This window comes from Dermacentor albipictus, chromosome 1 (genome assembly GCF_038994185.2).
Source record: "Dermacentor albipictus isolate Rhodes 1998 colony chromosome 1, USDA_Dalb.pri_finalv2, whole genome shotgun sequence".
In the NCBI taxonomy this organism is placed as follows: Eukaryota; Metazoa; Arthropoda; class Arachnida; order Ixodida; family Ixodidae; genus Dermacentor; species Dermacentor albipictus.
Genome location: NC_091821.1, coordinates 507973424 through 507997747, shown reverse-complemented (window position 1 = coordinate 507997747; position 24324 = coordinate 507973424). Strand labels below are relative to the sequence as shown.

The window sequence follows — 24324 nt, the reverse complement described above, 5'->3', positions numbered from 1 at the left end:
GTCATTTAACGTGTCCCAAAACCTAAGTGGACGTGCGTTTTCTATATTTCCCCCGTCGAAATGTGGCAGCCGCGATTGGGATCAACTCCACGACCTCTAGCAATGCCATAGCTGCAAAGCTAACACGGCGACCACAGAAGTGCTGAGTTGACGATCGACCGCTTCCGTAGTGTCTCCTGGACCCAGCGGCGCGCTTTAATTATTGCGGCTCTGCTTCTGCACGCCCTATGTAAGTTGCCCGCTTGACATATTTGCACGGCGTTTATTTTTCAGAAATAGCGGCAACGTACAGTAGCGTACCTTGAACTTAAGCTTATCATTTCCCCGCAACCGCTGTACTAACCCAATACTATAGTATTGGGTTTCCTTGCCTTCTCACGTCACCTCCCCCTCTGTTACATTGGAACTGCCTTTTCTCCTTCTCTCTACAATTCTATCTGCGTCCCCTCTGGCCTCGCACGTTAGTAGAAAGGGAAGCACTGCACCTTCAGCAATGCTTCTGAGGGGACTCACGGATAATTACAGCTGTCAAGCGGCTAATGTGGCGACGGCCAGAGAGTTCCAGAGGGCATTGAGCGCATTCGACGTGGTGGGGTGAAAACGACTTTCTCTCATCGCCTTTTCTCTCTTACCACCCCTGACGTGGTGTGCACGACAGCAGCCCACAGCAGCAGCAGCAGCAGTGAGAAAGTCCATGAAAAAGGCAAGGAGAGCTTCGCTTCAGAAAGACAGCGTTGTCCCTGTATTCCTACGTCCTCATTCAGTCCCGCTTACACATTCTTGTTAATTTAATAAGCGAATGTTTACAAGTTTATATGGCCCCTCAAACTACTATCCTTAGTTCGTACAGCTAATTTGCTATCACAATCGGTGCTTCGCCGTTTGGGCGAAGCTGCGGTTTTTGGAACCGCGTAATGCTTGCTGTGCCTGGAAAGTTCTGGTGAATTGTAAATGATTATTCGCTTATTGCTGTAAGCTATCAAGATTTTATTTATTGTTGAAGGTCACATAAGTACTGCTAATGACAGGCAGAAAAAGTACAGAGCACTGCAAACTCCAGCGTTCCTGCTTTAGTTATGCGCTCCTTAAATGTACGGCACTGTACTCTTTTAGCGCAAGACGGGACGAGAAACAAGGCACGCACAACACGAGCGCTGCATGTTGTGTGCAGCGGTCGATCTGTGGCCGCCGTGTTAGCTTTGCAGCTATGGCATTGCTAGAGGTCATGGATTTGTGCTTGTTTCTTGCGCTGTTTTACACTACAAGAGGCTTTTATAAGTGTAGGTATTATTGAACATTTAAGAACAGACGCAATGAGTTAATTCTTCCAAATTTCTCCCGACGGCGTGAAGGCGAGCGCCAGTGGGCCACATCGTCACGCCCAGAAGGCGTTACGTACCTGTGGGTCCCGCGGCATGAGCGCCCTCTGGTCGAGGTAGGCGGGCTTTCTGGTCGGCACAATGGGCACCTGGCGGCTGCTATCGAACGTCGACGGCACGAGCGTGCCGGTGGTAGAGGCCAGGTAGGAGGCCGGCACCGCGAGCCTTCCCATGGCACCGAAACCCCGGCGCGCCATTTGAGCCCCGAGGTCGCTGTAGCTGTCGGTGGTGGAGCTGTCCGTGAGATACTCTTCCTCGGTGTAAGTTCGCGACATGTGGCGAAGCACCGGTGCCGACGCCGTGTATGTCGACAACGGGTTCAGCAGCGGCGACGTGTTCGCCATCATGGGGACGGCAACCGTGGGTTGGTAGGCGGTACTGCCCATGGTCCCGTAGTAATTGCACGGGTTGTTGTAGACAATGTACTGCGGCGGGGACACGAGCACTGGTGTCGCGGACTGGTACGTGCTCACTCCGGAGACAAACTGTGGTTGCGGCTGCTCCACAAACACGGGCGCGTAGTCCTGCAGTTGCGACGAGCACTCCTCGACCGTCGTCGCCACCACGGCGCCGAACATGGCGTCGCCTTCGTACGCCCACTCCTGTGGAGCGCAGCTGACCGGCGTTTGGTACGATATCAATGCTGGTTCTTCCAGGAACATTTCTTGCTCGTAAACAGGCTCTACTCGTGGTATGTCGCAGTCCGTCCCCTGCTGTATAACTACCTGGGTCTGCCTCACTGAAGCAACTTGTGGCAACGGGGACACTGACGGCGGCGGTATAGTCGGAGGAGCTATGTACACGCCAGTCTCGTACGTCTGGTAAGAAGGCACGTGAGAAATGTAAGTTCGGTCCGTAGCCCGCGAGACCAGGCTCTGTTGCGAGATCACAGCCGAGGACGGCGTGACGACACCCGCCTGATACTGCGGTGTCGTATCAACGATCTGAGTGGCGCTCAACACTCGCTGGACCGGCGTCACTAGTTCGGTTGAGGCGGAAACGACTGGTGTCGCGTAAGTAGTTATGATAGCCGGGGCTGACAAGTTGTGGGTAGCTACCAGCATATCCTCGGCCAGTAGGGGCTGAACGTCCGGTACCACCTGGAGGGAAAAGTAAAACCGGGTCGCTGCTGAAATGTGGCGATGCTCTTGGTTTCTGTTAGCACACACTTCAATTAGCTCATCCATGCGATCATTGGTTTAATAAAACATGGATAATAAAATGGACACTACAGCTTCAATACCTACAGCTATGTGAACAGTGGCGTAGCTAGGTCGTCTGGCACCCGGGGCCCATAGGTCTTCTGTCACCCCCCCCCCCTCCCGGTGTAGACCGCGGAAAGAAGGGTGTCTTCCGACTTGTATGACGCCCCCCACTGGCCCCTTGCACCCGGGGCCCACGGCCCCCCGGCCCCCCTCGTTGCTACGCCACTGTATGTGAGTCTTCTCAGTGGTAGTGCTTTCGCAGTGAATTGGCAATTTATAAAAGCGCCAGTGATACATAGCTTGCGCAACGATGCTGGAGGGTCATAATAAAAAAAATTGTTCAATTCAATTGCCTTCATGATGCATTCCGTTTTAGTAGGAACTCTTGAATTTTCCGCCCGTGTCACGCTCGAAGATTTGCCCGCGTGAAAATTTGTGTACGACTGACAGCTCACGTTTACGCTACACGCGAGGAACATTTTTTCACTCTTGGCGATGGACGTGCCGAAGACAGCGTCGGGATCTCTCGGCTATCGGTCGTGTGCACGCCTATTGCAAGTTTCACCGTTAATTGCATCGTGAGTGTGGCATTCTGCTATTCTCTTACCTGAAAAAAGAAACAGAAGGAAACAAGACACGATATTGTTTCGCGCGCGCACGCGCACAAGATCTATACTGGCTGCTGGAACTATGCTCATAAGCACGTCACGTCTTTTCTGGCAGTGTGAACTTTAGGAAGGACTGCGAATAGATGAAAAAAAAAGGAAATAACGGAAAAGAACTCTGCGTGAAAAACTAAACCGACCCGCATAGTGAATGACAGAGTAGCCAATGGTTTCTTTTTTTTTTTTCATGGGCATCGTAGTGGCGCTGCTGGTATAGTGCCGGTAGTGCCAATGACATGCAAGCGCAACTATATACGGACGTCTAAAATCTCTTTAATATAAATTTAGATAAATAAAGGTCTGAACGTGCACAGTGAGATAGCGTTGAGCACGCACACTGAAATGCCTGAGAAACTTACACAAAAGAACGCATGTTGTACTGCTAGTTTCCGTAATCGTTTGAAAAAAATCTTAAGAAGCAAATTAGCGTGATGAGATCGTGCACTTGCTTATACAGGAAAGCGAGTGCCATTAACACTTTTGACTGTTTTTGGAATGAACCCGTGTGGACGTTTTACTCTCGATGAAATAAAAGGACCACGTACCTGATTAGAAGCAAATTTCAAAGGTTAAACGGATATAGACGACAAAATCAAGATGCATAGAGGCGTTGTAGGAACACGATATGACGCACAAAAACTTTGGATGCAGCCACTGCGCCCTGAATAGAAGTTATGGAAAATGTGATCAACTCGTTGACAAGAACCTATCAAGAAGCAAATGGATCGCTTAGAGTGTACAGCTGCCTCTTGAACCTAAATGGCCGAACTCAGGAAACTGCTGCACATTACACAATTTTACATAATAGTCAAGCTACAGCGTAGCGTCCGAAACTATTAGCTACTTTCGACCATTGCTGCGACCTGAAATACACGTAAACACCTTTATATTCTTCACACTATGAAACAACGTATTGCGTTGTCGGGAACAGTGCTTCCCTTTCTAAAGATTGCCATAACGTCATAAGGGGCCGATTAGGATGCACGAAATTGTTTTGTCATACTGCACAAAAATCGCTAAGCAAGATTTCAGACATATGGTAGCATATATAGAGCATCACAAGTATAAGTCAAAGGGAATCAGCGTGAAATTTAGAATGCCTTTAAAAAAGGAGTTCAAAGCAGCCTGTATAAGAACAAGTAGCCCACATACAAAGACTACGGAGACCAAGATATGAGTTTCATTTCTTTCTCAAGTGTTCCGTATAAATAGAAACACCTAGCATATTTCCATATTAAATTAGCTTCACGTTATATTACTTGTTGCTGAGCAAGCATTGCGTAATGCTTTCGTTCCTTTTAGGATAGATGAATGGAATACAATAAAATAAAAATATACTACGGCGTTTGTTTAAAACAATGACGAAGTGCTTACTGGGGTCTTTTCTGTCAGACTTTACTGAAGCAAAATCAGCCGGGAGAAACGTTTCGATAAAATGTTCGGCGCAATTTCTGCAGCCAAGTACAGATATGCTCTAGATCAAAGAAATTATTCCACTTTTCGCAACAACGAAAAGCGTCCGTATTCCTGCTAGGAGCAAGAAGAAAAGCAAACTCTCGCATATTTATTTATTTATTTATTTATTTATTTATTTATTTATTTATTTATTTATTTATTTAAAGATACCTTACAGACCTCTAGAGGTATTGTGTAAGGGGGAAGAGTATACACTCAAAGGTTATACAATATTTAGAATGCATATGTGAATACATATACAAAATATACAATGCAAGAAATGCACTAACACACAGTAATGTAGTGTTAAAAATTGTGCAAAAGACAAACTGAATGCTTCAGCATGCGAGAGGTCAGTGAACAAGAAATTTTCACAAAGTAAAATGTAACCAATAGAATTGCAGAGCGAGCGGACAATATTTGGCTATAATAAAAAGTACTTAAGTGGTAGTACCACAATAATAACAGGAAACTCAAGAAAAAATAACACGTTAGGTTATGTAGAGTTTGAAAAATGTGTTGCTAAAAGATGCCGGAATTTTTCCTGGTTACTCTCATAAGCGCCTCAACTCGTCACCGTTTTCCCTGGTCACCTCAAACAGCGCCTCAACTGATACAACTGCTAGTGTCTATGAAGTTTCATATTTCGTGGCGTCCCAGATTAATGCAATTTTAAACACCTTACCGAGCTCCAGAGTTTCATTAAAACAGGAATAGCTGTAAGCATATGACAGCGTTGATAAAGGGTTGTGGCCTCTGCCTAAAAGAAACTCGTTGCGAAATCATCCGCTAAGCAAAATTCGCAATTGATTGAAAATGTTTATACCTCAAAAAGCAATTGTCTCTAAAGACGGCTCCTAGCTGGTAGACTGAGCGAAACACCGCTGAAATTACATGCGCTCAAATTGCCGGCGAAAAGCATTCCAGGAGGTACTTGCAGCATCACCCGAGTACTCACCACAGGAGCGGCCGCCTGTTGGTACAGTCCTGCGTCCCCGAAAGCAAGGCGGGCTTGCGAAGGCACCCTCTCCGAGAGCGGGTGCTGCGAGTAATCGTCGTAACCGGCCGTGTACCGCGAGAATCGGTACGGCACTCGATCATACGACTGGCTCGATCGCACGTAGTGGGTGGGGTAGTAGCAGCGGTACGTGCCGTCCGAGTGCCAGCTGCGGTCCCTGCGGTGGCGACGCTTATGTCGGCCGTGCCGGCGGTGCCGCCTCTTGAAGTCGTCGTCGTAGTCTCCTTCGTCACCTCTTTCGACAAGCATTTCGCGAAGCCGCTGGGCAGCCTCGCGACTTTCCGCATCATCCCAGTCGCCCACACGGTGCTGTTGAGCCGTGACCTGGTAGCAAGATACCGAATTCCTCGCAGTAACCGTGTCGCTGGACGATCGGTCGTCGGCGCCTTTCATCCTGTACACTTTGCCTGCGCGCAGCTTCCTCGGGTCCACCGTCGTGATGTGCGTGATGAACTCGAACTCCTTCGAGGCCCGCCTCGTGCCGGACGAGCGGCTACGTCGTCTCCTCGTCGATGCGCTGCCACGCGTCGTGCTTTCCCACGACCCCGAGGTCCACGAAGAGCTGCCGGATGTGGAGCCCGACGAGGACGATCGTCCCCGAGTCGAGGAACTACACCATCCGGTCGTCGAGGAACTCGCTCGCCGCCGCTTGCGTCGCCCGCTGCGCTTCTTCGGCTCAGCGTCGCCCTCGTTCAAGCCAAGCCACGAGCATATGGTGCTGACGCACGAACCCTGCCGTTGTCCGTGCCTCTTGCGACGGGACCGCCTCCTCGAAGCTCGAGGCGAGGCGCTGCGCGAGGTTCCCAGCGCCGGCTGTGGCATCATTCGGAACTCGTCCGCCACGTTCTCGAGCATTTTGCAGCACTGCTCCAACGCGTTCGCTACGCTCGCAGCCGGACCCGCATTGCGGGGCTGCATGGCCGGATTGAATAGCTGGCTGTGCACCATGGTGAGCGCGGCCGGCGACACCTGCTCCTGCAGGCGCTCGAACGGTATGTCCCCGGTGCTCTCCCAGTCCTTGAGGGCACGCCGGCCATGCCTGGCGGCCCGCCGGCGGCGCCGCCTTTCGCGGCGAGCCCGGTAGCGCCGTCGACGCTTGAGCCGCTTCAGCTCACGGTCCGTCCGACTATTCACCATCAGGCTCAGCTGGTTCAGAATTTCAGCCTCTTTCTGCACGTCCGAGCTAGAGCTGCTGCCCGCAGCTTCCAGCTCGGGCGCCCTTTGCATGGCAACTGCCCCGTAACCATCCCGCGGCGGACTGATCGCCACTTTTGTGTCGATACGTGGCGTACCATCTGCACCGGTCACCTTGCGGGACGTGGTGCGTATTACGCGTGCTTCGGGGCTGATGTCAATGCCGCGCGTGTTTGCACCGTAGAGCCGGCGGGAGTGGCGCCGGCCTGGGCGGACACCGGGAAGCTCAATGCGACGGATGATATTTTCTTGCGAGGTCGAGTAACGCGGTTCTCCACCGTCTGGCGATGGGATCTCCTCGATTTGCTGTCTCGTGATGGCCTCGATGCCATGACGAGGTGGGGGCGGCGGTTCTTCTTCGGGCTGGATCATCTCTATCTCGGTTTTCGTGCGTATTTTGATTTGTGGTCCACCAGGAGCCTGGATTACTTGTTCCGTCATCCCTGGCTCCATCATCTCGACAACGCCCATCGCTGACGGAATAGCCTGCACGTTGAACTGCTCCGTCGGCGTGACCCCTGGGGAACCTGGGCCGAACGGTCCCGGTGGCTGCGCTCCTTCTCCGACAGTCATGAGCTGTTGCAAGTTGGGCGGCTCCAGCGAAGACAACCTGTTGAACGTCTCCGGAGAGCCGACCATGCGGATCCGCTCCGTGATGGGTCCGTCGAGGGATGACGAGGAGGAGCGTTCGTGCGTGATCACGATCATGCCGTCAGGGACTCCCATCGGCGGCAGTGGTGGTATGCTTTCTGCCGGTGGTGGCGCTGCAGGTGGCGAAGAGGGCGGTGGCGGTGGTGGTGCCGGTGGAGGAGGGCTTGCCGGAGGCGCAGCTTCCTTGCTTTTCTTCTTTCCCTTGCTCTTCTTCTTCTTGCCCTTACTTCCCTTCTTTTTCTTCTTTTTCTTACCCTTCTTTTTCTTCTTGCCTTTCTTGCTCTTCCTCTTCTTGCTCTTCTTCCTCTTCTTCTTCTTCTTCTTTTTCTTCTTCTTCTTTTTCTTGCTGCTGCTCTCTCCCGCGTCGTCGTCGTCGTCATCGTCGCGCTTGATCGGCTTGCCCAGTTCGAAGCGGTACTTCGCCCGCCGTTTTTTACGCTTCTTCTTCTTCTTCTTCTTGCGCTTTTTCCTCTTGAGCGTCTCCTCGTGTGGTCGCTCCGGCAGCATGGCCAGCTCCTTGGTGTCGTCGCGCCGTGTCATGTGCACCACCACGTCCGAGGCCTGGTGCTTGTCGAACTCCTGGACTCGCACGTCTTTCTCGAAGGACAGCTTCTTGTCCTCCTTGACAATATCTTCGCCCCAGTCGAGGTCAGATGGAGTGTCACCCACGGCGACGTCCCATCTGCACGAATCGTAGCCATTTGTACATTTCAGAGCTACGACCGTGTATTTCAATAGAAAGGCGGCAATGGCTAATCGATACAGCGACATAGCAGGTATGCACGCACGTGCGTGAACATGTGCTGTGCTGTGCTGAGCTGTGCGTGCGTGCGTTCGTGTTTGTGTGTGTGTGTGTACGTGTGCGTGTGTGTGTGCGTGTGTGTGTGTGTGTGTGTGTTAGTGCGTGCGTGCGCGCGTGCTGAAAAGCCTATATCACCGCGACAAAATCGGCCGCGTTAGGTTGCCAAGATAAATTTAAGATGATCTCAACGTGCAAATAGAAACATCGGCGCAAGCCAGACAAACACTAACGAATGTTCTGAGCTCAGTTTAGCCGTAAATACAAGCGCCAAATGCATGTGCCCGATCAGGAGGGACGGATATGGCATGACGTATATATGCCTCATCTCAGTGAGGCGTGGAAGGACATCTCCGAAAGCGAAAACAAGAACACGAGTGAATACTAGTGTTATTGAACAGACGTACTCGCAATATAGGGAATATACTTGAGCTCATATATTTGCTGTTGTTCGCTTCTTCGTATGTCGACCGCTCTATGAAGGCAACGGGGTTATTGGTGCGTTTCCTGAGGATGATAGAAAGTTAAACTTAAGAAAAGACAACAGACAAGCTGTAACATTCAGCACATATAAATATTTTATTTGCCCAGTGTTCATAGGCAACAACTAAGCACGTCACCTAATAACATATTTTCCCAGGAGAAAAGGCTGAGCATGCAGGGATAGTCATCACAGTAGCAAAGCAGCGGCCAGCGAATCATTTCGCAGTTGTGCACAGGGTAGTCCAGTGTTAAAGAGAATGCACGAGTTCTGGGCGCATCTTCATTTTCCTATCGCTCGCACCTATCTACACTCCTTTGCAGTGTGTCGTCATAACTTCCCGCGCCACTGGTAAGTATCGATTGCAAGCAAAGTGACAGGCGCACCTTTCTTTGTTCTCTTTAAATGTGTTGCCATTGTATAGTTGTGTTTAGCTTACGCGCTACGCCATTACATGGTGAATGGACTCGATCACCTACTAGATGGGGAAATTCACAATTTCTACGATGGCGCGGAAACTGACGAAGTTCCCATTGCGCGACAGCTGCGAGCCGCAGCACCAATCGGCCGTACTTTCACAAGAGTGCAACGGTGAGGAATATACCACCCGGTCACCGAGCAGTTTGCGATGAGCTGGAATATTTTACGCAGCTCCGTTCATTTTCGTGACTTTCGCTTTAAAAATAGAGATCCCTGAAGCAAAGTTATATGGAGATCTACTGTTTCGAGGAAATGTAAACAGAGTATTTACCCTGTATGGGCTTTCCTATTCGCGACCTATGCGTTGCGAGTAAGTTCTAGATATCAACCAATCAATCAATCAGCTTTATTTACTTTCGATAGTAGGAATACGGGACTAAAAGCTTGAGCATCGTGACAAGGTTCCGACCCCGTTACAGTTGGCAAAACAGCAGGATCGCGGTCAGTCATGCAAAATGAGTTCAAATAAATCGACGAATACTACACAACATTGAGTAACACATAATTTTGCAACAAAGCGCGAAACAATACAACCCGTTTGCATAGGCTTGAAAGAGCATGAACATGAGAAGCAGCGATCGACAATAAGAGGGACAAAAGTATTCGAAAGCATGTACTATTCCTGAAAATAAATGGACTGGGCGAAGCGCTTAATCAGACAATTTTGATTAGGCGAAGGATTAAAATCTTAATGGTTGAATAAGTTTAGAAGGGAAGGTAGCTTGTAGGACAAAGATTATTCATCATAAGTAGTTCTAGGGGTGGGTACACTCCGCATTTCTTTGTGCCTGATTGGATGAACACTTGTGCTTGCTTTTAACTTAGCAAGAATAATTATGATATCGCTACCATACTTTACAAAAGCTTTATAACACAACATCAGTCTATAATTCTAGAATCAGTCTATCAGTCTAGAATACTGGAAGAAATTCGTACTTTCTTAAAAGAAGTTTTGTAGAAGAAGCATAATGTACAGCAGCAATATGTCGTATGACTCTTTTCAGCAACAAATACAGCTTGCGCGAATTTGTTACACCAGTAGCACACCACGCTATGCTGCAGTACTGCTACAGAGAGGACACTAATGCATTGTAGATCATAATCTTTACCATTGTAGGAAGGATACATCACGTACGTGTAAGGACACCAATGGCCATGTAGGTTTTAAACATATACATTCCATGCAAGGTGCTTTCAAAAATGTACTCCAAGGCTTTTTACAGATTTCACGAACTCTAACTGCTGAGAGCCCAGAAATAAATTGAACTTCTTTGTCAGCGTTTTTTCTTTCAGGCATCTACAAGATATCTTGTGTCCTTGAAGGGCTTATTTTTAAAGGATTCACCGAGGCCCAGACATCTAGGTTAGACAGCGTTTTGTTAGCCATCGCTTCTATCTCTATTTCCCAATTCCCTGTAATAAATACTGTCCTGTCTTCAGCATACGAAACGAATGTTGCGTTGTCTGTTCAGTGTACAATGTCATTTATGTAAATCAAAAATAGGAGTGGCCCTAGAATGCTCCCCTGTGGCACACCAACAACGACAGGCTTCCTTGCAGATGTTTCATTCTTTGTATCTACGAATTGTGCCCTGTTTGAAAGATAGGATTCTAAAAGCGCATGCGCTGTTCCACGCACACCATAGTTTTCTCATTTGCTAAGAAGGATGGTATGATCAATTAAGTCAAATGCCTTAGAAAAATCGACGTATATGCCTAAAGCATTTGATTACGACTGAATGGATCTATCGTTATTTCTTTTTGAGTTAAGAGGGCTGCTTCGGTAGAGCGATGCTTCCTAAACCCATGTTGAAAATCTTGAAACAAATTGTGGTGAATAAAAAGTGATAGCAATCTGATATGCATAAATTTCTAAATACCTTTCGAAAACACTGAAATTATGAAAATAGGTCGATAGTTGTTTAGTGCGCCCTTATCACCGTGCATGAAGACTGGAACAACCCGTGAAGTCTGCATTTTTTTACGAAATATGCCTGTAGATAATATAAGGTATAAATACGGGTAAGAACAGGGCATATAATATCAAGCACATACTTTATGGGGCGAATCTGGATACAATCGGCGTCCAGGGACCGGCTGTTACCTATATCGTTGAGGCAAGAAAATACTTCTAAGGGGCTAGTTGGTACAAGACATAGTGTTACTAAACACGCTTAGAGGCAGTAACTGAGTATAGCTGTTGACGCCATCAACGTCATTTAAGTGAGGTTTTAATGAGAAGATTTCACCAAGATATGGTACCCGTATCTCATATTTGGATATTTCTCACGTAGCATAAATGATTTGGATTTGTGTATTGCCTCAATATTATACTCACTGCACTGCACTGTGTATATTGATTAGCGTAAGGAGGGGAGCCTTGGCGTGCGATCGCGCCTCCTAAGCGGCGCAGCGCAGTGTGGGCGCCGTGCACCGGCCAGAGAGGTCCGCTATAGGTAAGCGAGGCAGCGCGAAGGGCTGCCACCTGCTGCCGCTTAAGCATGGCCGCGTCACCGGATCCGTGAACGGCATATATCGCCATCCCCTCTGAGACGGGATAGTGGCGTCACCTAGCCTGCTCGAGTTAATCAGGTACGATGTGCGTGCTTGTCATTCTAGCAGTTTTGTTTACAGTAGAGGCAAAGCTGGTAGCGACATCTCGTGCTTTTTTCACCTACAGTGCGTTGGCAAATGTCTTGTGCAGCACGGGTGTTCTCGTGGAAGGAAAGCCACAAAAGGACTGCACATTAGCGATTATGTCGCCATGGACGCTCTGCACGACAAGTAGAATATTGTACTCGGCCATCGTGAACTACCACAGAGCGAGTCGCTTGCGATATCCGCCACCCCACCGAAATCTAAAGACAGAGGATGCCGCTGCCTGGTGTAGGCTCCAGACAGGCATTTACACTAACCTACACATATTACATCGCAAGCATCTCCCAACCTACAGGGACGAATGCCCGTGGTGCAGGGCCGCACCAACCCTATACCGCATTGCGTGGGAGTGCACACGACACGACACAGAACACCCCGACACGAACACCACGAGGGAGCAATGGGAGGTACTACTGTCCAGCTCGGCCCTCGACGACTAGCTGATACAGAGAGCTGAGAAGATGGCAAGAGCCAGTGGGGCCCTGGACTAGGGGCCCCGACCATTAGCGATTCTTCTGGTTAACCTTTGGTAAAGTTTATCTATCTATCTATCTATCTATCTATCTATCTATCTATCTATCTATCTATCTATCTATCTATCTATCTATCTATCTATCTATCTATCTATCTATCTATCTATCTATCTATCTATCTGTCTGTCTGTCTGTCTGTCTGTGTCTGTCTGTCTGTCTGTCTGTCTGTCTGTCTGTGTCGTTCTGTGTCTGTCTGTTGCAAGTCACTGCAGTGCTAGATCTATGTGCTCTCTCGTTAAACTCTGCGTCAGAAGAGGTCACTACCAGTTCCTGCCAGTGCGGTTCCTGCACCACACCTCGCCGGTAACCCAGTATTCTGCAGATGCTACTGCAGGACAAGCTAAAACTTTCGATTTAAGCGACAAAAAACATGTACTCCATTGTTCGTCTGAACTTCACGCCCCGCGTTTTGCTGTGATGAAGTTCGGGATTGTTCCCTCTTCTTATCTCGATTGCAAGCAGACGGAGCACGCCAACTTACCTACATCGTTATATAGATATGGCCACCTGCCTAGATCTGCGTACTTTCTCTCCCGGTTACCTTAAGCTTAGTTTTATCGAAAGTATGAGGTTGTACTGTTTCCAAAGCCCAATTTGTTTGCCCTTTTATTGTCTGCAATTCTGCTGCAGAACTGTGATTGCCCAATGTGTCATATTAAACCTTGTGTGCTCTTGAAATGTTATTGCACCATTGCCTGGTGATATAAATGCTGTGTTCGCGCCGCCTCCGTATGATATATGCCTAGTTTTGTTTTCTGGCCGCCAGATATCCTCAAGCTACTAATTTGTATCTTTTTGTCGGGGGTCCGTTCGCTAATTGACTGGGACGATTAAAGCACTTATTTCGTAATGAGTCGATAAAGTCTTGATATCTCAGGCACTCCTGCCTCGTAATAGGCAACTGAAGATGTGACGGGGAACATTTGCACCGTTTCGCTTTTACCGCTCGACAGGCTCTGCGTTCGCGCTCTGCTTTCATCAGTGGGCAGCTTCAACAAAGGGTACGCCGATATTGGGCGCATGGCGTCATCGCAGCGCTGGTCAGCGCTCTACTTATGGTATCTTCGACTGGTCCCCTCCATCCCCCGAAGCAGAGTTGGGCAGATCCGGTGTTCCCCGAGCTCAGAGGTGGAGGACAAGCGCGCAAGCCGAACGTGCGACGCGCTCTCGGAGGAGGAAATTGCTGATGCGAAACCACGTGACTACTGCCAACGTCCGATGATTCGCCTATCCAAAGCTCCCGGCGGACGTGCCGGCGGGACGACCGTTCGTCGAGACGCCAGCATGCAGTGGCCTAGGTTGCCAAGGTTACGGTGGGCCGTCGCCAACAGCAGCGACGCGGCGCTGCGATGACGTTTCAATCTCGATGACTGCTCCGACGACAGGGCTCGGCGCGCCTCAGAGCGCTCGAAGATGGCGGAGAGCAATCGAGAAGAACCAGCCGAACGCAGGGCGGGCACCCTCTTTCAACCAGCGGAAGACAACGCCGCTCGCGAGAGCGCTCCAGAGCGCTCAGAAACGACCAGCCGAAGATAGCATTAGACAGCGAAAAAGAGAGAGTAAGCCAGTCTTAAGGCGCGCACACAGTCCGGTGTAACGAAAAGGTGCGTCCCTACGCCGACGAAAATCATCAGCTCGACAGCTGCGTTCGGTGCAGTCAGCGCGACCGGCTGCGTGCTTTGGCTGGCGCGTGGACGGTGTCCTCCGTCACGCCGGAGCCGCCAGAGTGCATCACGCTCGGCTGGTCGCTGGCTTGCAGTGCGGCTGCACCGAATCGAGCTCGCCCAGCCTGCGGCCTCGCCAAACCCAAAACTGCTCGCTCGACGCTGGCTTCTGCGCGTGCGTTGCAGCAGTAGCTAATCGCCGCGCTGCTGCGGCACACCGGATCGCGTGGGCGCCTCCATGTTTGATGACGTGGCCCATTGTTTGCCTCGGTTTTCTCCGCTGCCTCCGCGCTTTCAATGGATGCGCCTGACGCCGGTGCTGCTTAACAAAACCTCCGTTTCGATGGATATCACAGGCGCTGGCGAGGGGACGACACGAAGCTTTGGCCGCAGCGCCACAAGACATGGCTTTCCGAGCCATGTCTTGTGGCGCTGCTCGCACCCTTTGAACCTTGTTCAAAGGGTGCGAGCAGCGTATACGGGGCTTGTACTACAAGCGGGGTTGAAATGTATTCCAAGCTGCGGAAACTGTACGCTTGCGAAATAAATTACAACCAGTGACCTTTCCGCTTTGTTCTTTATTTATTTTTAAGCTGCGGCTGGTAGTGCTTCTGATGCAGTGACATTCCTCAGTGCGGTCACTATCTGTTTTTTTTTTTTCTGCCTCAACGCTCGTGGATGTGTTCAGTGCACACTGGCTTGAAAGGTACATCTTCTGTACCTTGTAATTGCTTATAGCGAAAATCGCATTTTCGCAAGTCACTCGCTTGCTGTGTGGAAGATCACGAAACGTTCGGCTTCAGACAAGCTTGTGCTCCCAGAGTTGTCCGTCACCCACACTTCGCCGCATTGATTCAAAAGTGTGCTCATTCACTTATTCTTCATACCTGGGTGTCATAGTGGGCTTAAGTTTGAGTTGGGTTAGATGTCTGTAGATAACGTGCGAGAACCTTACTATGCCCGAAAACTGCGCTACTCCCTTTGTTAATGCGGAACGAGCGGTACTCAGTCTTACCGACGTTCCGGGATTGAAGTCCTTTCTTTGCCGGTTAGAGATACAACGCTGATGCATGAATAAATTTTTATCCTCAAGGAAAGCCATATGTCGCGAAGGGCTCGTCACACAAGTACCCATTGTGCACAAGCGGTCTGTGAACCTTGCCACACAGATTCATTACACTTCTTACTATCCAAGTTTCTATTTTTTCAGTCGACTACTGCAGACGTCTTCACTTCACAGTTCTATATTTTGCAGCGTAAACAGAAGGCAGTGAGTTGGCTATCACCCAGTTACATTTCCGGCAGCTGATCGCGCAGTAGCAGTGCATAAGGCCGGTGATACTTTCGCATTCGTTCACTTTCGCATGAGGTAACGTGCGGCGCACCACCGGTAGCGCCATCTCGTTCCTATAGAGCAGACTACTCCACAAGAACGCTATATGCAGGGGGCAAATTGTCGGCGACACTGGCATGGCCGGCGTGCCGTATCCGACTTATCCGGCCGCGCACCCTGGCACACTGGCAACGCCGGACTATATCCACGCCTTCTCACTTCGTGTATTAAAGAAGTCAAAAGATAGCACCTGTCATTTTTTCACGTAATGAAAGCGACAGCGGCCGAACATTTCCGTTACCCCCATCAGTATGAGTCATTTCTTTTTACAGCGGAGCTGTTAAGCTTTTCGCAAGTACAGTGGCTAGAATAGGAGAAGTGTGATGAGCGCGCCTGCTTCGCCGTGACGCTTCGCAGGGAACGGGACAGGTGGCGCTGTAACCCGCTTACACGTCAGGCGCTTGGAGCAGACGCGTTGCCAAGGCCGCGCCCAGTTGCGTCTCTTTATTCGATTTAGCGTTCATGTTGCTACACAGTCTAAAATAACATGGTGCAGCGCAAGTATGTGGCAAAATCTTCTGTAGAAGTTTTTAAGCTAGCGAATGCGGCATGCATTTAACGAAATCCAAGCGACGGGCAGTCGCATACCCACGATAATGGCGTTTCCGTTCGACCTGGATTTTAAGCAGTGCCTTAAACAAAAGAGTGAGGGCCACAAATACTTTTATTGTCATAACAAGACTAAGTTTCCGACTCACAATATAGAAATACAGACGCGAAGCAGTCCCTTTTCGACTGAATGCTCATGTAAGACGACTGAGCTTCAGATGCTTTCTTTTCTCGCGAGATGATGCGCGTTCCTTGTTCAGGGACTTCGTGAAGCAGTGAAGACGTGTGATGAAAAAAAAACTTTATAATCTGGTTCGTAAGGTCGATACCATGTCGTGCACAGCCGACGACGACAGAATTTTTCTGCAGGCAGGAGGTCAGCTCATCCAGACTGTCTTGGTGTAGTTCATTGTAGCTGAACCATGTCGTGAAGGTAATCTAAAGGGCATCCACAAAGGAGAAGAGCTTCTCCGAAGGATAAAGTAGGCCGCCATTATCACAAAAATCTAAGTACAGCGAGATCTCTGTTCGCCTTCTGCGGTGATACGAGAAGCTCACCAAAGCAGTCGCTGCAGCCGCTTTTTACTATAGTCTTCCTGGCAAGATACCCTGCTATGTAAAAGACAAGTCGGGCATCGCTTGTCTTTTCGGGATACACATGATCAGGAATGATCTTCGATTTCTTGAGCACCTCAGAAGCTTCTTCGAGCTTGCCTTTGTCAAGCAGTGAATCCACTTGTTTAGCCTCACTTCCATCGGCTAACAGAGAGATAAGCGAACCTCCTGCACAGTTCCCGCTGCTTGGTGCCTTTACCAGATCATAGAAGCTTAGGCAGTTCACTGTGATTAAAAATTGGGTAGCTGTCGGGTGGTCGTTGCACCCTGAAAACTGACGGATAATGCCAAAGAACTTTTCTAGACAGTCTTGGCTGAGTCGGCTTGTGAGGACGTACTTGAAACAAAGTTTCTCATTGAGGTACTTTAGAAGGCCCAGAGTAGCATCCAAAGTGACTCTCAGTACCTCAGCGGTGCTTGCAGAAATGAATCCAAGCTTGGAACTGGCCAAGGAAGCTTCCCATTTGTTTAGGTACTCTTGACAATCGATTATGTTCTTTTCCTGGGGAGAACCAACTTTAAGCCCTTTTGATGGGATGCGTGCTGTCATGGCCTCAATTAATTTTACCATCATGAGCACAAATGCTATGTTGGTGCCGGGTCACTCCAATGCTTAGATATCTCACTCTTGTAGAAGAATAGCCCACGGAGAACTTCAGCACTGAACAGGTGGAATGCGAAGTTTACTTTAATCTTTTCAAAGTTGTTGGGGCGAATGTGCGACATCGTGATTTTAGGCATCACTTTCAATGTTACTGCGCATTTATCTTCATCGTACGCTGCCTTGATGTGCTCCATGTAAATAGCACCATCTGGTGTTTTGTAAGGAGCTTTAATAAAGCCATTCCTGACACATTTCACCAAATGTGGAAAATCAGAAATGAAAAAAAGGCGCCTCCCTATCTCGACGGGATGTGGCACGGATGACTTTATCGAGGATGAGGTCCCAAATATCCCAAACTTGCGCCACATAGATCTAGTCCATGAGGCTCCATCAGAGGTGATAAAATCCACCTTGAGGCCTGCTTTCTCTGTAAGCTGCACGGCTTCCATTAAGATCTTCGAAAGCAGTGCAGCCTTCCCATTTCCCCTGGAAGCGAAACAACCCAGTACTTGGTGCCATGAACCAGTCAATGGTTGAAACATAATGACCAACCCATGATCACAAGGCATGTGTCGTTCGGTGTCAGGTGTAAACTCTCCCAAGTCCACAAGCCCTTCCACCTTTCCTCCTGTGCCAACATTCAAGCATTCTGACAACTTCATTTCATCCACTATGAGTCCGCCGTGTCGTTTGAATTCATCCATTGATTTTGTTTTCTTGGCAATCCCTGCCAAGACAGCAGAATTAAAGCCGAACCCACTCTTGTACTTGCGTGTGTAAACCTTGAGGCATGATCGACTAGGCAGCAGCAGTATGCCCTCCCGTCTCACGTGCTCATAGAGCCTTGGGCTCTTCATCCTCATTATCATGCATTCTAGTAGCCAATCCGGGTTGTACTTCATACCTTTCGGTCACTTCCGTCGAGCACCCTCAAAATACTGCATGACGGCGAGCCGTTGCTTGGGTGTGAGGGCTTTTAGTCGGCCTTCGAGGACGGTTTCTTCGAGCTCCTCACTCTGCTGCTTCAGTTTCTGGATAGTTTCTTCGTACAATGAAAGCCTAGCCTTCAGCCGTCTGATAGCTTGCGCTTGCATCCGCCTTCTTAGTGAAATACGTGCAGCTTGACTCTGGTTGCGCTGTTTCCTTGCAGATCTTTGAGAAGAGCTTTCCTCAAATGTTTGCATGAAATGCATGGCTTGCTCTCATTGGCGGTTCCCTGGCAATTCTTGATTGAGATTACGGTTCCTGAGACTGAAAATTTCTTATTTCCAATGATGAAAGGAAATTCTTGAAGAGTTCCTGCACCCGCGCACACGCTGTTCGACTTGTAGCCTGTTGTGCAGCCGGGCACAAAACAGTGACTCTGCCTTCTAGGCATGACTGCACAGATGCTAAAGCGGGCGAAACGTACACTTGACACGAAAACTGCACGCACACGACGCTATCGAAACAGGCGACGTGTTCTGCGCTGTGTCTGGGCATGACGTGAATGCGGGAGCGAGCGCCCCCATGCGGTTCCCTCTCCGTGGGCTTCAGCGCCTCCCATACGAGCCGCTCGGCGGTCGTCACACTTCCCTATTCTAGCCACTGTATCGCAAGTCCGTTTCGTGCCGACAGAGATCTCGGGCCCGCAGCTGTGCGTCGCCGAGCCACGCCACCACCTCGCATCACACACGGGTGCGGTGCCGTCTCGCCATGCGTGCGCTTTCCTCTCCCCAGCCGAGGAGTGTTCGCTCAGCCAGGGCGCCGCTGATGTGCTGGAGAGCGCGCCGACAGGCTCGGCGAGTCTAGTGAACGCGCGTGCACAGCTGCGACCGGAGAAAGGCGAGACTCCCGACGAAGAAGCCGCCTAAGCTCGGCGCGTGACTCAGCGGGACCGACGAAGCAGAGCCCATCCTGCCAATCGCGCTGAGGCCGCCGCCGACAAACACCGTCGCCCAGCATCCCGAGTAGCCCAAGCCATGCATAACATCGCAAAACTTAGCAAAACCTAGCAACACTTAGGGAATGCTGGTATACTAGCTCTGCTGCTAGTCAGCCTTGCACCACTAGTGCAAACTTCCCATTTTTTTATATTTTTTTGCTTTTATACAGCTGGGTAAGTTGCAGAAGTTTGATTCATTTGCGGCGTTAATTCGGTGCGTCCCTAAAGCACGCATAATAAATGTCATGTGAAAGCGTAACTATTACTGATTGGTATGCTTTTCTGCGGCTCGTTGTCATAGCAGACGACACGCAGACTACACGACGCCAGACGAGGCTTTTTGTGCAGCGATTTGTTTGCCGCTTCTAGAACAGTGCGATTGCTAGGAACTTTCGGCAGTTGGTTCTTAAAATCCGCTTACGGTACGTGAAGCAAGCTCCCGTGTTCCCGCCTACATCGATTGCGATATCTGCTGAAATAATTTCGTAGTAACTTGGTATGTTTGTAAGTATGTGCGTTAGATGTTTAATAAATTAGCTTCCACTGATTACTTAGCATATAGGGAGGAGCATTCTAATTTCTTTTGCAATGTAAAATGTTGCCGGCGCGTTTGTCCATCGTCAAGCAGCCATATCCTGTAACCCGTTGATGTTTACACCTGATGCGCTTGTATTTTGGGAGACCCAACTATTCATCATCATCATTAACCTGCCTGAGAAAACGGGACACTTTCGGGCTAATTTTGCCGAGCATCTTCTTCGCCAGCGGGAGCACAGTTAATAAAGACACTTTTATGAACACAGAAATAAACTAGAAATAAATGTAAGAGCTCCGAAACACGCCTTGATACCGCGAACCTGGCGGCACGCAAATATACATTCATTGAACTGAGACTCATTGCTTCAGTTTCGAATTTGAGCGAATTGCCTGCAATTTTGGTATTTCGAACGGAATTGTTTAGACGTTCGGTTTGTATGCCTACACAAGTTCACACGGTAGCACGGCAAGTGAAGGTGATGCACCTGTGACTTATAGACTAATGTAAAGCTTTTAGGCCGGTGAAGCAAGCATTGTAAAGAATAATACATATACAGAGAAGTACTAAACATGGCGATATATGGTTAACGGTGCAAGAGAGGTGACGCACACATAGTCAACTAATCACTCCTAATGCACAACCCACACAACCACAGAGACCTTAGTATATGCGGCGACAAGCACATTGGTCTTTATAATTTCAATCTGTCATGCGAATTTCCTTCGTGGTTTCCCTCTCTGCAGGCGAGCTACGCGATGGACCACCGCTACGTGCGCTCGGTGAAACTCGGACCTAAAGGGGCAACGTGCTGCATGCACGCGAGCCGCTAACATTATTAGCGATGGCCAGCGGGCAGGATCGGCTTGCGCTTCAAACCATCATAACGCCCTTGCGAGGACACATTATGCACTGGTGTTGGCCCGCCACTGGTTAAGTCTCTCGGATGGGCTCATCTTACTCGGCAAGCCACTCACTGAAGAGTGCAAGCTTACATGTGACAATGAAAACAAAGAGGCGGCGACCACAAGTACTCCCATCAAGCAAACGCGCTTTTGTTCTCTTCCGGGGCCCACTTTTTTCGCGGTAACAGTGAGATTGGGATGGATGCATCCACCAAGTGGTTTCGTTCAGCTAGACGTGTCGGGCCACGAACACCGCCGACCGATGTCAGTCAACGAAAGGTCGGGAACTGACCTGTAGTCGTAGCCGCCCTCCTGGGCCACGACGGGCCGCCGAGTGAGCGGCGTCACATCGGGGGCCGTGCCGGCGGCCGGCGGCGGAGGCGACGCCATCGTCGGTGCCGCGGCGTCCGCTCAGCGCTGGCTGCGCGTCATGGCCCGTCGCTGCCGTCCGGCACCCGCCGCATTCCGTGCATGGCGCCCTTCGTCGTCGTCGTCGTCTTTGCCTGCGGGGGCCGCTAAGAGCATCGCCCACGTTCAGAGCAAATATGTTGTCGCCTCAGAACAAGGCCACGAGGGGCGCTGGACATAGATCGAACCCAATGCCGAAAGGGTTGACATATGGAAGGAGTAATTTGGCAATGAACTGATAACACATATTTTGAGGGTACATCAACTAAATAAATAAATCATATATTAAACTGAAGAAATAAAGAAAAAAAGTAATAATGGAATGTCCCACGGTCGGTATCCGTGGGACATTTTATTTTATTATTGAGCGTGATTGTCTTAGAGTTGTCTAAATCAGTATTGATCCCATTTCCTGCTAGTCAGAACCTGCAGTTGCCATAGAGCTGTGATTATTTCAGTCGCGCCAAACCTTGTACGAATTATAGTAAAACTTGAAAAAAAAGACGATTAATGTTTTCACGGTTTCTCAGAGATTGCCTTCCAATGTAACACCCACTTGCCCGGCGGCTGTGTGAAAGCATTTATTCAAGTGGCAAGCACGCATACAGGCATGCCTGCATGCCTGTATGCAGGCATGCAGGCAGAGATAACTGACTCGTAATTAGACCAGTACGAATATCGTCTCTTACATGCTCATCTGCATGAAGAAAGTCGATGCTTCTCTCACAGCTTCGGTAACAGCGTTGGTACATTTCCTACTACCTCCCTGTGTATGTGCTATGTTTGTATATATTCTGTATTCGTGTACTTTTTCTCAGTCCATATTTGGCTATGTGTCGTTAAAATACAAAATGCTTGTTGTCATGGACTCAAGGGCAATGCATACGTTTATGGGAAAGGGTACCTAGCACAGTTTTCAACTAGAATTAAAGAAACTTGTTAGCATTCTAAACTCTAACTCTAAGCAAACTCTAAAGCCCGCGATACGAGCACACAAAATCTGTTAAAACCCGCTAAATGCTGAAAACATTCAGAATCACGTTCACAATATTCACACATGTTCTAATTTATGCTTTTTTTTCGGGGAATGCATTGCACCTGCTAGCAACTTAAGTTTATCGCTCAGCGCAAGACGTGCCTGCATGCCTTGGAACTTGCTCGAATGTTATCGTTCATTCTATCTGTTGTTTACGTTCTCGCCGGACATTGTGCGTGCACGACACGAATTGAGCACTACTTCCAAGAAGGCACGCGCGAACCAGCGATTACGTTGGAACCTTCGACGAGTCGTGCATAAAAGCCGGCGCGCTTGTCCCGCTGATCAGATTTCGAAGATCGCCGACTGCGCTCGCCGCTGTCATTGTACTACGAGCGTCACTTGCTTTTGTGGGCACAGGTACGTCCGGCAAAAGGATTCGTTTCCTGATTCACGATTGTGTTCTTCGCCGTCACAAGCGCCTGACATCTCGTGGAGATGCATTTACGTGCATGTACCTCACCTGCAAAGCCGTTATCGAACCCTGAACAGTGAAGACAACATCAGCGTCACCAAGGATCAGCCAGCTATCCGCAGGCTGCAAGAACTGCTACCTGAGTACGGCCCTCTTCCCGAGAAGAAAATAGACATCAAGGCCGTCAACAACCCCAATGGCATTCCCATCGTGCTGCAACAGCCCAGGGAGCCATCGATCTTCTGCCGATCGTTTTTAGAAGACCCGGAAAGCTGGCTGGAAACTTACGACAGGGTCGCTACGCTCAACAACTGTAACTACGGCGACCAGCTGCGCCACGCCTACTTTTCCTTGGAGGCAGCCGTTCGAACATAGTTTGAGAATCAAGAGTCAGCCATGACGACATGGGACCTATTTCGCAGCACCTCTTTGGACACCTTAACGAGCGTCATGAGGAAAGCGAGGGCGAAGTTCTGCTAAAAGCGCAAATGCGGCTATGCAACCGAGACATCACAATTTTCGTAAGAGGAGATGACTCGCCTGTTCAGACACACCGACATGTCAAAAGAGAAAAAAACACCACTTCTTGATGAGGGGTGTGAAGCAAGAGCTCGACGCCGGATTGATACGCAACACGCCCAAGACCGTTGCGGAACTTGTTTCCGAGGCCACAACTATTAAGACACTCGATATGTGGACAAGGCAATATCGCCGCCGAGCGCTAACCGCAAACTACAGGGTTGTTCAAGCATACGGCACCGACGACCTGCCAGAGACCATCAGATCGGTCGTTTGCGAGGAACTGCAGAATCTCTTTGCAATGTCGCAGCCTCGGGTGGCCTCGATCGCTGACATCGTCAAAGAATTTCACCGACAATTTGGATGCTCTGAGGTGCAGCCGGAATCGCCACAGCCAAAGCCGGAAGCGGCGACCGCCGCCAGGGTCCCCTCTGCGTTCGCACCCCTCAACACTGCAAGTCTGTCGTCCGTCGCCACCACGTCCGCCCGTCGCCCATAGCAGCATACCTAGAAACAAAGACGTATGGCGCACTCCAGACCACCGCCTGCTCTGCCATCACTGTAGAGAAGCCAGCCACATGCAACGCCGATGTCATTACCGGGAGATGGGGCTGCGAGGTTTCGCCGTCAACGCGCCGCGCCCACAGCAAGGTGAATGACCTCGGGATATCGAAGACTACCATTGTCACAGAGTTGCATGCCCGCGCCCCTCTCAAGACGGCTGCCATTGCCACAGCAGCAGCAACGCCGCTTGCACGGTGATGGGGAAGAGAGCTTCCCATTGTCCCGAGCTCGCCAGACCGGTTTGGTCACGGGTGTCGCCTAAGCGCGGCGGAGAGACGCGGCGGCTCGGCGAGCGGCAGAGGAGCTTGGAGGACGAAGGAGCGAGGTCGTGCACCGGGGGACAGCTGAAGATGTGGTCGGCAGGCTGGAACCTCCAGGCCGAAGTCTTCGCCGTTTGACCGACAGACGGTTCAAGGCCGTCAGGATCTTCGGCAGCGAGGTTGCAGCAGCCCGACGCTCTTCAGATCGGGACCTCGGCAAGCACGCCCCAGATAAGCCTCGTGTTCCAGGCCGCTCTCAAACTTTCCGCCGGACTCTCTTTTCTAATCGCGTTTAATCTTTCATTTGTCTATCCATCGCGTGTTAATTCTTTTATGTTCTGTTAGTGTAGTGCTTGCCGTATTTATTGTCGCGTGTATTTTTCGTTTGTGTCGCGTATTTCATTTGTATTTCGTG

At 49.8% G+C, this 24324-nt stretch overlaps 1 protein-coding gene across 1 annotated transcript in view; it reads right to left on the bottom strand.

The window, feature by feature from the left end:
• The window catches only part of LOC135907576 (uncharacterized), a 123770-nt gene extending 102553 nt beyond the window's left edge, over positions 1-21217 (bottom strand). The window contains exons 1-3 of the mRNA XM_065439261.1: positions 21000-21217; positions 5663-8249; positions 1400-2479 (exon numbers count right to left, since the gene is read on the bottom strand). Coding sequence (XP_065295333.1) covers positions 1400-2479; positions 5663-8249; positions 21000-21097 — 3765 coding nt within the window. The 5' untranslated portion in view covers positions 21098-21217. The remainder of the gene's footprint in view (positions 1-1399; positions 2480-5662; positions 8250-20999) is intronic.
• Between the last annotated feature and the right edge of the window lie 3107 nt (positions 21218-24324).